This window comes from Rana temporaria, chromosome 2, assembly GCF_905171775.1.
Source record: "Rana temporaria chromosome 2, aRanTem1.1, whole genome shotgun sequence".
Taxonomy (NCBI): Eukaryota; Metazoa; Chordata; class Amphibia; order Anura; family Ranidae; genus Rana; species Rana temporaria.
In genome coordinates, this window is record NC_053490.1 from 451550922 (window position 1) to 451565445 (window position 14524).

The 14524-nt window shown below is 41.7% G+C and overlaps 1 protein-coding gene across 3 annotated transcripts in view; it reads left to right on the forward strand.

Moving 5' to 3' along the window:
• FOXN1 (forkhead box N1) overlaps nt 1-14524 on the forward strand; it is a 102569-nt gene that overhangs the window by 39396 nt on the left and 48649 nt on the right. For all 3 annotated transcript variants that reach the window (XM_040338504.1, XM_040338503.1, XM_040338506.1), the window contains 2 exons: nt 2954-3114; nt 11451-11903. In XM_040338504.1, coding sequence (XP_040194438.1) covers nt 2954-3114; nt 11451-11903 — 614 coding nt within the window. The remainder of the gene's footprint in view (nt 1-2953; nt 3115-11450; nt 11904-14524) is intronic.

The following is a 14524-nucleotide window of genomic DNA, read 5'->3' on the forward strand; positions in this document are numbered from 1 at the left end:
CAGGAAGTGACATGGATTAGTGTGACCAGGTACCGCCACCGACGTATGTTTCATAGATTACGTCTTCAGGGGGCGTACCTGGTCACTGATTGTCACATTATTTAAAGTGTGAAGGGGCTGATTTCTTTAAGGGAGAAACAGCATTGGATATGCAGCCGCGGTGCCAGTTTACATATCATATGATCAAAACACCAAATATATTAGTAAAAATACAACGCATTCAAGGTGCACATATTACTAGGGCTACTATAGTACACAAATTAGAGCACTATTAATTCATATTTATAAAAAATAAGGCTTACCTGTAGGTAAAAAGGTAAAGAATACAAAATGTGTAAATGAGACTATGATCTGTACCTGCTGGCTGTAAATATAAATGCATAATATTTGAATGAATTTCTTCATATCAGCTGAATAAAAAAATAGACAAGTATTAAAACATTGGTGCCTTAGACTTCACCATAATATGCAAAGCCAGAAAATATAAACAAATGCACTATACATATCTTTTAATTTGTCTTTCAAATGCATCTATTTGTTAGTATAATAGGATTTATAATAACAGTTTTTAAATTGTCAAATCTAAAAAAATTTTTTTTAAAGATTTTACTTTAAAAAAAGGGTATGTAAACCATATACATGTGAATACCTTATTTTAAAATCTTTTGGTCTATTGAATACTTAATTGAAAGGGTTTTGTTGTATAGTTTGATAAATACAGAAAAATTCCTGTTAATCCTGCTAGAGATCCAGTGCTGCACTCAACAGTGATATTGCAAACAGTTTTTTTAGGAAGTGTGCTAGAACTACAGAACCCCTCACATCATGTTAAGGAGAAGAAACAAGAGGGTGTTCTGAAGCACTGTTCTAGGGTAACAATGCTGCTCCACTATACATAGAGTACAGTGAGTGAGCACTGTCACTAGAGGACCAGAAATGTTTTATTGGGCAGATCAGGTTTCGAATAAAGCCCCATACACACTATTAGATTCTCTGCAGATTTTTGTCTTCAGATTTACCAAAACCATGAAGTGCAAAGGCCTGCCAGATTGCATACAAATTTAAACTCTTAAGGTTTGACTTTTGGTAAATCTGAAGAGAAAAATCTGCAGAAAATCCAATAGTGTGTATGGGGTCTAAAGGAGAAAAAAGCCTAAAAAAGGAAAATAAAGCAGACACAACATCTAAAGACATAGGGCCAGATTCACATACAATTGCGGCGGCGTAACGTATCGCATTTACGTTACACCGCCGCAAGTTTTACGGGCAAGTGCTTGATTCACAGAGCACTTGCCTGTAAACTTGCGGCGGCATAGCGTAAATCCGTCCGGCGCAAGCCCGCCTAATTCAAATGGGGCGTGTATCATTTAAATTAGGCGCGTTCCCGCACCGAACGTACTGCGCATGCACCGTTTTGTAATTTCCCGCAGTGCTTTGCGCGAAATGACGTCGCACCGACGTAATTTTTTGAATGGCGACGTGCATTACGTCCTTTCCTATTCCCGGACGACTTACGCAAAAAAAAAAAATTAAAATTCGACGCGTGAACGACGGCCATACTTTAACATGACAAGTCTAATAATAAGCCATGAAATAGCAGCCGTAACTATACGCCAGGAAAAGCCGACTAGCGACGACGTAAGAGAATGCGACGAACGCGCGTACCTTCGTAGATTGCCGTAAACAGCTAATTAGCATACCCAACGCGGAAAACGACGCGAACTCCACCCAGCGTTACGCCTGTCGGATCGAAGCCAGAAGCCGTCGTATCTTGGTTTGAGGATTCAAACTAAAGATACGACGCGGCAAATTTGAAAGTACGCCGGAGTATCAGCAGATACGCCGGCGTACTCTCACTGTGAATCTGGCCCATAGTAAGCTGCACGATATTCCTTTTTTTTCTTGTGTTAATATACATGTTGAATTCAAAAAGATTTTTTCTGTGTCCAGTTTTGTGACACAGTCAGACAACAATTTGCTGAGAACTACTATGCTTTTTGCAATAAATATAGGGCCAAATCCACAAAAGGGATACGACGGCGTAATTGCTGTTACGCCGTCGTATCCCTGTTCCTAACTATGGAACTGATCCACAGAATCAGTTTTCCATAGTTAGGCAGAAGATCCGGCATGTGTAAAGGACTTACACTGCAGGATCTTAGGATGCAGTACCGCATCCGCCTCTGGGGGCATTTCGTGTCGAAATGCCGCCTCGGGTATGCAAATTAGCACTTACGGAGATCCACGAAGCTTTTCAGCTTCGTTTTTTCTCCGTAAGTTTTAGTTTGCATATGCAAAATTAGGGCTGCTTTTACAAAGTGTAAACTGTTTACACCTTGTAAAAACAGACCTTTCTGTCCAGCGACGCAATTTTTTTTAAATTTAGATTTTTTTTTTTCGTGCCGTATCTTTTTTTTTTCCCGACGCAACTTTATTGACCCGTCGCAATCCACAAAGCTTGGCGTAACGTAATTTTGCGCTATGCACGTCGGGAAAATGACGTCACGAGCATGCGCAGTACGGCCGGCGCGGGAGCGAGCCTAATTTAAATGGGAATCTCCCCCATGAAAATAGGTACGCCTTGCGCCGGCGGAATTTAAGTTACACAGCCCAAAATTTCTAGTTAAGTGCTTTGTGGATCGGGCACTTAGGTAGAAATTTTAAGGCAGTGTAACTTAAATGGCAAAAATTAAGTTACGCCGGATCTTTGTGGATTACCCCCATAGTACTTTGTTGCAATGATATTAAAAAACTACCATTACCAGTAAAATGATTGTCAAAATATCAGCTTAATATATCAGTGTATTATTTACCGTGGACTGTACCACTTTAATGCCAGATTGTTCATCAGCAGTTTATTTGCCACTATATCAAACTCATGACTGAACATTTATTATTGATGCCAATTATAGTTTTAATACTAAATGGAATTCTGGTTGTATTATTGTTATAGGATTTTTACCCAGCCAGGACCTTGTGGGATCTTCATTGATGCAGGATCAATCGAGTATGACTTTCACCCCAGGATCTCTGGACAGTGATTGTTCTCCCGTAAACCAATCAGATGACGGAATACAGGATCAGACTGGTTCAATGGCATCTTGTTTGACAATGGTAAAAACTGAATTTCAAAGTCTTTTGAATATTAAAGATAGTCAAACTATTCAAGTTTGTTGACTATGTTGGAATTCACATGCAATTTATTTAATGCAATGCTGTATATTGGCCTAGGCCAACAAGGCCCAGGTCTAGGGCAGCACTTTGCCGGGGGGCAGCATGAAAAGAGTCCCTGCCGGCTTGCGCTACACATTTAGTGCAGCGCCAGTTTTATGAGGTGGACTGGGCCGCAAGACGAATCGTTCTGGTGCCCCCATAAAGCGGCCACACTGCTGCCGGTATGATAGGGATGGTGCAGACACAAGGGACACTGACATGGTCATCTATACCTGGCAGGTAGGTAGTAGGACTCTCTTGTGTCAGTTGTACATATTAAGGAATCTTAATTTTATTTCTGTTGATTGGTGATGAGAAAAATAAACAATTGGATTTATTTGTTCCTGCCTCCAATCCTTCCTTTGCTCACTGCCTGGACCAAATACCTTCATCGCTGTACTATATGTTTTCTGCTGCACCACTGGCATGGTTATATCCTCTTAGTCCTCCATAAATTTAGTAGAACTATATGCAACACTTTTTCCATTTTGGATTGAGTAAGGGATGGTTATAGCCCTTGTTGTTATTTTTTTTGCCATCCGTTAATTTCCTTCCCCATAGCCAAACAGGAAGTGAGAGGAAATCTCTGCAGATTAAGGTAATCCCTCCCCCCCTCCCCCCCCCAAGGCCCTCGGAACTAGTGTCCCCACTGGAATATTTCAGAGCAGGCCTTAAACAGGAAGGGGTGTGACCTTGACAGGAAGGGGTGGATCATATTTAAACTAGGGGTTGCACGAGTTTAGTCAGGCCTAGGACAGCACAAACCCTAAATACACAACTGACTTAATGATAATATTGCCTACAATAACTGTACACCCCATACAACTGGATTATCCTGTAACCATATCCTCATTCTGTATACAGTGGGGGAAATAAATATTTGATCCCCTGCTGATTTTGAAAGTTTGCCCACTTACAAAAAATTAAGGGTCTGTAATTTGTATCATAGGTCTATTTTAAATGAGAGAGACAGAATTTCAACCAAAAGTCAAATAATGTTTGTTAGTTCGTAAATTAAGCCTAGTTACAAAATACTCTGGGCCAGAGTTACGCCGTCGTATCTCTGTTTCCAACTATGCGACTGATTCAGAGAATCAGTTACGCATAGATAGGCAGAAGATCCGACAGGTGTAATGGACTTACACTGTCGGATCTTAGGATGCAGTACCGCGGCCGCCGCTGGGGGGAGTTTGCGTCGTAAACCAGCATCGAGTATGCAAATTAGGAGTTACGGCGATCCACGAAGATTTTTCCCGTCGTTACGTCGTCGCGAGTGTTAGATTTCCGTTGCAAACATAGGGCACCTTTAACATGGTGTAAAAGTACTCCACCATGTTAAAGTATGCCTGTCTTTCCCACGTCGCTTTTGAATTTTTTTTAAATCTTTTATTTTTCCCTGCGTAAATCTTTTTTCACGTTGCGATTCACAAAACATCGGCGCGTCTTAATTTCACGCAAAGCACGTCGGGAAATTTGCGACAGGAGCATGCGCAGTACGTCTGGCGTGGGAGCGCGCCTAATTTAAATGGTACCCGCCCCATTTGAATTGGGCCGCCTTGCGCCGGACCTGTTTACGATACACCGCCGCAAATTTCCATGTAAGTGCTTTGTGGATCGGGCACTAACTCGAAAAAATCGCGGCGGTGTAACGTAAACCAGTTACGTTACGCTGCGCCCGCTGTACGTGAATCTGGCCCTAAGGGCCAGATTCACAAATGAAATACGACGGCCTATCTCCTGATACGCCGTCGTATCTCTGTTTCTATCTATGCGACTGATTCATAGAATCAGTTACGCATAGATAGCCAGAAGATCCGACAGGTGTAATTGTTTTACACTGTCGGATCTTAAGATGCAATACCGCGGCCGCCGCTGGGGGGAGTTTGCTTCGTAAACCAGCTTCGGGTATGCAAATTAGGAGTTACGTCGATCCCCGACGGTTTTTCGCGTTCGCTACGTCGCCGCTAGTCTAGTTTCCCGTCGCAAAGTTAGTCGTTTTTTTTGGTGCCTTAACTTTACACAGCAATCATATTGCTGTGTAAAGTATGGCCGTCGTTCCCGCGTCGAAATTTAAAAAATACCGTCGTTTGCGTAAGCCGTCCGGGAATACGGAATTATGCTATGCGCGTCGCCGTTCAAAAAAATTACGTCACTTCGCGCAAAGCACGGCGGGAGTTCGGAAACAGAGCATGTGCGGTAGGTCCGGCGCGGGAGCGCGCCTAATTTAAATGGCACACGCCCATTTGAATTGGCCCGCCTTGCGCCGGAGGCCGCCGGCGTAGGTTTTCATCGCAAGTGCTTGGTGAATCAGGCACTTGCGATGAGAAATTTTGGCGGTGTAACGTATCTAGGATACGTTACGCCGCCGCGATTCTACGTGAATCTGGCCCTAAAAGAGTGTAACATAAAACGGTGTATTGCTACTAGTGAATAACATTAGACATAATCAATAAGTAGGATTGTGTAATCAAATAAAATGTCAGTTGTGATCAGAATAAAATGCACTACCCAATAATCATAATAGGGCTACTATATACTGTAGGCATGAACACACCAATCAGTGATAAGACTCCGTGCAGTAGCAAACTAATATATAACAGTAAGTAAAGTCCAATACATAGATGCACTCTTCCGTGAAGTAAATGTAGAGTAACAAAAATCACCACAGGTGCCCCTCCACCTTCCAAACTATGCGCTCCCCTCCAGCATTGACCAGCTACAGGTCACTTTGAGCCTACCCCTTTAAGGGATATATAAATCCACCAATTGGTCAAAGGGATCCTATTTCTGATATATTCACTCCAGTATATGAAGGTCCGCACAGCAGTACTCAAAAAAGAAGACTAACATAGTGCTGAATTGTATAAAAAAACTTTAATAAAATCTTAAAAATTAAAACTCACATTTCTCTTTGCACTTCTTCTAGTGCACTCAGGCAAGGGACTTGACCTATTAGGGGTGTGCAGCCACTTTTAGGGGCAGGACCTAGTGACATCATTGCGCACATATAGGAAGTTTATGCCTGTTTTTTTTTTACCACTTCCTAGTAATCTATAGAGGGCAACATAGATTTGGCTGCAGATTTAAATAGAAAGATGATTTTTTTATTAACATTATGTTTCAAATTGCTTCTCTTTTTTAATCATTTTTATAACATTTTTAAAAGCTAAACATAACAGCTAAACATAACAGCAAAACAATATTGCAAACAGTACTAATAGTGCAATACAGTGTAATAGGTACACGTATGAACCTTAATGTTGGAACTGGATTGTTCTATGAACCCAATCTGAGTTCAGAAACGATTAGAGTAGGAATTGATGAACTTGAGTCTATTAGCACAGTAGAAAATAGTCCAATCCCTGTGGAGGAACATAATTTCATTAATAACCATAAAAAGATAGCGTATATATTAATTGGGCAATTGGCTTATACCGGCCCATTTATGCAATGAACCTGTATGGTAGGACTATATTACAGATCCTACTACAAGAATAATTACACAACATCATCAACATTTTTTCAAAGTAAAACAATAAAAAAAAAAATTGGGCCAGATCCACATAGAAATAGATCGGCGCAGCATATGTGAGATACGCTACGCCGCTGTAACTTACTTTTGGCTGCTTTGAATCCTCAAAGAATTTGCGCCGTAAGTTACAGCGGCGTAGTGTATCTCTGGCGGCCGAATTCAAATCGGCGATTAGGGGGCGGGTTTCATTTAAATGAAGCGCGTCCCCGCGCCAAATGAACTGCGAATGCGCCGTCCCAAAATTTCCCGCCGTGCATTGCGCTAAATGACGTCGCTAGGACGTAATTTTTTTTAACTTAGACGGGACTTACGTACATTCCGATTCACGGACGACTTACGCCAAAAAAATTCAAATTTCGACGCGGGAACAACGGCCATACTTAACATGGCAAGTCTAACTATACGCTGCAAAATACTAGCTTTAACTATACGCCGGAAAAGGCCGACTAGAGACAACATAAAAGAATGCGCCGGCCGCTCGTACGTTTGTGGATCGTCGGAAATAGCTAATTTGCATACCTGATGCGGAAAACAACGTGAACGCCACCCAGCGGACGCCGAAGTATTGCATCTTAGATCCGAAGGCGTACAAAGCCGTACGTCTATCGGATCTAACCCAGATGCTGTCGTATCTTGGTTTGAGGATTAAAAATAAAGATACGACGTGGGTAATTTGAAAGTACGCTGGCATATCAGTAGATACGCCGGCGTACTCGCTCTGAGGATCTGGCCCATAGTATTTAATGTATTAAAGCACATAACCTGCGTTGTACAGTATCAGAACATATTCCCAACAAATACCTTAATCATCTATCAGAGTAAATAACCCCTCAACTAGGTCAAGGCTACCAAATGAATAAAGAAAAAATAAGGACAGGAAAAAGTTAAGAAGAAAAGAGAGAAAAAATACTAAAATAAAGAGGGTAAGTCCGACCAGGAATCCATCGCCCACTAGGGACTTTAGCCGCTATAAACATATAGTAAATTAAAGTTTGTTTGTGTCTCTGGATATTTTCATCTGGTTTATTTAACAAAGCAATGCATGCATCCTTGGTAATAGTGACCATGATGACCAAATATATACTGTAAAGGAATGAATCCTCATCCAGAAATGTCGGACTTGGCAGGTCCACCAAATTTGTGAAGATGTGCCTAACTAACCACAACCAATGAAGGAGGAGGCCAACAAGCCTGGGTACATTTTTGAAAGATGTTCTGGTACGAAGCACCACCTGGCATAAGCCTTATATCCTGCCTCAATCAGGGCAACATTAATAATTCCTTTGTAAATACGCACGTTCCAGGATCGCCAGTCCTCCACCACAGGTGCTATGCCCAGATCCCTTTCCCATGGTGATTGGTAGGAGAGTTTGACAGGTGGGTGGCAAATAGTTTTTACAACACAGAGAGATGCACCCCCACAGTTGGTTCTTCTGCATACATATATTTTCAAACAAGGTTCATACTGCTATGTCAGGACTGTAAGGCACTTAAAAAAATTATAGATTTGCTGAAAATGAAAACTCTCAGATGAGGGCATCTCTAGGATGTGCAAAACGTATGCAAAAAGTATGATGAGGGACGTGCCCCTTTATGGTCAAGAAAATGCCCTGTTCAACCACCAACTATATAGATTAAGATGCATACCCAGTGGAAAAAGGGGGTTATTAAAACGGGGGGGCTACAGGTGTGTGTGGGGAGAGCAGGGGCCACCTTTTGCAGCAAAGATCCCCCAAATGTATAGAGTGGAAAAGTGTAGGACACAAGATAGCTTTGTGATATCTCAGGGGGATCCAAAGCATTAGATCCATTGGAACAAACTTGGGCCTCTATGGACACCCATGCTGGCCTATAACAACTATGATGAAGTTGGCATAGTTGTGTAAGTTGTGTCCCCCGGCCTCCCAGATCCTTAGGATTATACATTGTTGCACAGGCCAGTCAACTACTCCAAATAAAATGGAAGATTTTGGATCGAAACTACCGAATAGCGTCTAGTGGAACAGGGTAAGACTGTAATCTTTACGGATTTTCCCTACCCACAGTAGGATCGCATCGGACCACAACCTCATGTCCTCCAAAAGCTTTTTAAACAGGCCCGGATATTTCACCTTATAGAGGGACGAGATATTGGGGGTCAATCTAATGCCCAATTAAAAGAACAAATGTGTCTCTTTCTCACCAAGCTTCTTGCTCATGGTCTTTTAGCCCATTACAGCCTTGTGCAGGTCTACAATCTCATCCCTGATGTCCTTTGACAGCTCTTTGGTCTTGTCCATGATGGTGAGGTTTGAATGGAAGAAAGAGATTCTGTAGACAGGTGTCTAATCTGTGTACCAAATGAGCACATACTGTAGTCTGTGGGAGCCAGAATTATTGTTGGTTGGTAGGGGGATCAAATACTTATTTTACACACTGAACTGCAACTCAATTTATAACATTTGTATAATGCATTTATTATGGATTTTTGGTTGGTATTCTGCCTCTATTATTTAAAATACACCTATAATAAAAGCTAGAGACCCTTCATTTCTTTGTAAGTGGGAAAACTTGCGGAATCTCCAGGGGAGCAAATAAATATTTTCCATACTGTGTATACCGTATTTTCCGGCGTATAAGACGACTTTTTGCATCTAAAATCACGCCCCAAAAGTCGGGGGTCGTCTTATACGCCGGGTACCTGTCAGTCAGTCAGACGCAGCCATCCATTATTCAAAAGCCGCGCCTCCTCCTCTGACTGTTCCGTGATAGGCGGAACACAAATTTTCCCAGCAGAGCCTCTGTTCGGTGTTCCGCCTATCACGGATGCCTTCTCATCCTCAGCCTCGGACGAGAGGACATCCGTGATAGGCGGAACACTGAACAGAGGCTCTGCTGGGAAAATTAGTGTTCCGCCTATCACGGAACAGCCCGAGGAGAAGACGCGGCTTTTGAATAATGGATGGCCGCCGTCTGACTGACTGACTCTGCAAACAGGAGAAGGTAGGGAGATCATTGAGGCAGGGAATGGAATGTTACAGTGAGGCATGTATAGATGGCACAGTGAGGCATGTATAGATGGCACAGTGAGGCATGTATAGATGGCACAGTGAGGCATGTATAATGGCACAGTGAGGCATGTATAGATGGCACAGTGAGGCATGTATAATGGCACAGTGAGGGGTCGTCTTATACAGTGAGTATATCCCAAAACCAACATTTTAGCTAGAAAATTAGGGGGTCGTCTTATACGCCCAGTCGTCTTATACGCTGGAAAATACGGTACTGTTTTTAAATAATTCAGAGTATGCTGCCAAGAGAATAAATAATCCCAACTGTTCAAAAGTACAATTATGCATTTTAGGTCTAGTTGAATATATACAGTATACAGTATATACAGTAATCTGCTCATCATAAAATGGAATTCATAATTGAAGTTACTGAAAGGTTCTAGCACATACGGAGCCTTAGGCACCTCTTGACTGTAAATTGACCTACAAATCCAGGAATTATGTTTTTTGTTTCACTTTGCAGGTGTAGTTGGGATTCATCAGACATACACTATATATGTGTGTGTGCTATATATATTTTTTTTTTATTGTGCTCTTTTAATGACCCCCCCAAAAGATATAATAACAGAACTGTCACATGCTTGATACAAGATAAGGCAACTCAGATTAGAATTTAAGGAATGCAGCACTGCTTTGGGCTTCAAAGTAGAAAGACGAACTAAGCAATTTCGGAGTATGAGTGTCATGAGTTCGAACACTGCAATATCTGAAACACATTTTTGGAAATGGCACCTCTGCAGCTTATGTTTATATACACAGGTATTCGTATACAGAGATAAAACTTGTATAATAGGTTACTCCTTGTAACAAAAATATAAATATCAGTAAAAGGTCAGATGAGCCACCATCCGACTGGTGGCCTTAAACAGGAATACACTGGATGAACTAGTTTACTACTTTAGGGAATGGAGGAGGGAAGAGGGTAAAGCATGTAAACATTCCCCAAAAAATAGTTATCAACAAGGTTTTCTAATGTTCCAAAATATTTTAACATCAAAGAATGGTTGCCTTGGGCACTTGGACACTACCCCATAGACATTAGTTCATCATTCAGAAATGGTTGGATCAAAAAATTACCATCCAATGTCTGTAGAATTCTTTAGGCTTTATATGTAACATTTTACTACACCCAGTCATCCTTACCATGGTGTCCTAATGCCACATCACACATCTGATCTTTCATTTTTCTATTGTTGTAACATTGCACGATTTCCAGGGCATCACATTGGCTTCTACAGTGAAAGCCACCAGTGCAATACCAAGGAGACAAATGGATGGGTGGGAGGCCTCTGAAGAGGCTCCCCAGTTTAAATTTCAATTTTTGTCTCTTGCACAAAAGTGAACTGTATGTTATTAAATTGTATACCCTAACCCACTGTTGGCCATATGTGGCAATTTCCCAGAGTTCTCAACCACTTTCGAAACATTTGTAATCACAAAATAACATCAAACAGATAAAGGCAATGCTTTTTACTATGGCAGTTGATGGAATGTTGGAAGGTTAAAATTATCCCTTTCATCATTGTTGCAATCAAAAACTTATTGAAAGTTGGTATGTGTATACCCTGTACAAGACCCACCTAGTCTCTCAAGAAAATACTACATTTGTTTGTTATTTTATGGAAGTTTACCAATTAATGATTTGACTATTTCAGGACAACTATGGAGAGCAAGCACATGACTCTGACAGTCAGACTGAAAGGAAGAGCTCAGATTCTTCCATGAGCCCTGATCTCTCTTTATCACCCCAGGACCACATTCCCATGAGATTTCCAAGCAAAGCCTCCCCCAGTGAAGGATACAGGAGATACAGTTGTGATGAGTCCACTGAAAACAGCTATGGGAAGTTTGGCAAAGAAAAACATCAGTTTCACCCTTACAAAAGACAGTTCAGCGACGTGTTCCCTGAAAGTCTGAATTCTCTGTCTCTTGGTGAGAAGCCATTCAAAGGCATGGATGGAATGGAAAGCTTTGACAATGTTTGTGGACCTCCTTGCCCTGAAGATACTGAAACTTTTGCACCCCTCATTCCTGATATATCAGATGAGACAGCATGGTGCAATAATCTACAGTACACTTCCAGTCATGAAGAAGGATCGCAGATGATGGTAAGAGTTTCATCTGCATCTGTTCACCAGCAGATTTTATGTTTACAGGATATGAAAACCATTCGTGTTATGGAAACTAGTAATTTGGCAGGTGGGCCTGCCCTGGCATCAAAAGATTTATTAATACCAAACTCAGCCAATTGCACTGTGTACCTGCCTAATGGTATAGGAAATCTGTACTGAAAGAAATATGCAGACTGCCATTGCTAACCCAGCCTATGAAATTGCCAGTTGACTGGCACATGTGTTAATCTAATATGTAAAGCTTTAATACCTGCTTAGCCAGTTACCTGGAATCACAGATCTGGAATGTTGACATATCACAATGACTTCACTTCCTATTCCAAGTCTGATATTCGATGTACAATGTAAAGCATACATAAGATCTGCATTATAGCCAAACAACTAAGGGCCAGATTTACGTAGAATCGCGGCGACGTAACGTATCCTAGATACGTTACACCGCCGCAATTTTTCATCGCAAGTGCCTGATTCACCAAGCACTTGCGATGAAAACCTACGCCCGCGGCCTCCGGCGCAAGGCGGGCCAATTCAAATGGGCGTGTGCCATTTAAATTAGGCGCGCTCCCACGTCGGACCTACTGCGCATGCTCCGTTTCCTAACTCCAGCCGTGCTTTGCGCGCAGTGACGTCATTTTTTTGAACGGCGACGCGCGTAGCGTACTTCCGTATTCCCGGACGGCTTACGCAAACGACGTTGATTTTTAAATTTCGACGCGGGAACGACGGCCATACTTTAGACAGTAATACACTTGCTGACTAAAGTTAAGGCACCAAAAAAAAAGTGTAACTTTGCGACGGGAAACTAGACTAGCGGCGACGTAGCGAACGCGAAAAACCGTCGTGGATCCGCCGTAACTCCTAATTTGCATACCCGACGCTGGTTTACGACGCAAACTCCCCCCAGCGGCGGCCGCGGTACTGCATCCTAAGATCCGACAGTGTAAAACAATTACACCTGTCGGATCTTCTGGCTATCTATGCGTAACTGATTCTATGAATCAGTCACATAGATAGAAACAGAGATACGACGGCGTATCAGGAGAAACACCGTCGTATCTCATTTGTGAATCTGGCCCTAACTTTTTAGCATGCAGCCCCAGTATTTCTCTTGGCATAAGTTTCCTTTTTTATTTATTTTTTGCTGGTTCTATATGTTTTTCAGATGAGTATTTTGATTACATTAAAATTATTTAGCATATTTGAAAAATGTACATTTTACTATAATGTAAATTGCATCACTGTGGCATAGAGTCTTCTACAAAATCAACACTTTTCTGACATCTTGATGGATAGTAGTTGTCATCCAATCAATTGATTGAGAAGTGGGCTTCGAATCTACAAGCTTTATTGAACATACGTGAACCAACACCAAACACATTTACACAAACACATGTAAATGTTGACAGATTGAGAAACAGTTGTTTATACCTTTGTACTTTTAACTACACACACTACAAATACCATTTATTTATTTTTTGCTAGGTTTAACTTTAAGTGTTCAATACTTTTGCTGTTCCACATTCACCTCTCCTCAAATAACTTTGGGTATCCCATGGAAAAGTCATAGTTATGGGTGTCTTAATTTGTGAAATAAGTTTATATTTATTGGTCAGATATATTTGGTAACCTTATATATCGGCTTAGCTAGGGTGACACTAAACTACAAAGGCTGATTTCTTATTGTCAAAGGTAACCCACTAAATGTTTTAGACCTTTGAATTTTATTACAATTAGATTCTACATCTTAAACCAACAATGCACAGTAAATACCAGGCCTTGTAAGTGAAGTCTTTACTACAACACTGCATAAACTGCTAGGAAATGATACAATGAATCATGAACTCAGATGACATAAAATACTGTTTTTTCCACCAGTTTTCCTAAGGTAAGATGTATTATCAGTTGTAAATGCTCAGTCTATATTTGATATATTCTGGTAGTCCCGTAATTTAAATTTTTAGAACTCAAAAGTTAAATGCTAGTTAAAAAAAAAAAAGAAGAAAAAAACACCATGGGCCAGATCCACAAAGATCTGCCTATCTTTAAGGCCCCGTACACACGAGAGGATCCATCCGCTGAAAAATCTCAGCGGATCGGTTTCAGCGGATAGTTTCCCTGGTGTGTACGTTCCAGTGGATATTTATCCGCGGATATTTCCGATTTCCAGCAGATAAAAATTTGTTAGCATGCTAACAAATCTATCCGCTGGAATCGGCTCCAGCGGATCGATCCGGTGGTCTGTACAGACTCACCGGATCGATCCGTCCGAACCCGTCCCTCGCATGCGTCGTAATGATTCGACGCATGCGTGGATTTCCTTATATGACAGCGTTGCGCACGTCGCCGCGTCCTCATCGCGGCGACGGCGCGACACGTCACCGCGGTTGAATTCCGCGCAGATTTGGATTCGATGGTGAGTACATGCCAACGGATCCAAATCCGCCAGAGGATTTATCCGCGGATATGGTCCGGAGGATCGTATCCGCGGATCAATCCTATCGTGTGTACCAGGCCTAAGGCAGGCGTAGCGTATCTCAGATACACTACGCCGCCGTAACTTACAGCGCAGTTTCCGTATCCACAAAGAATCTGCGCCG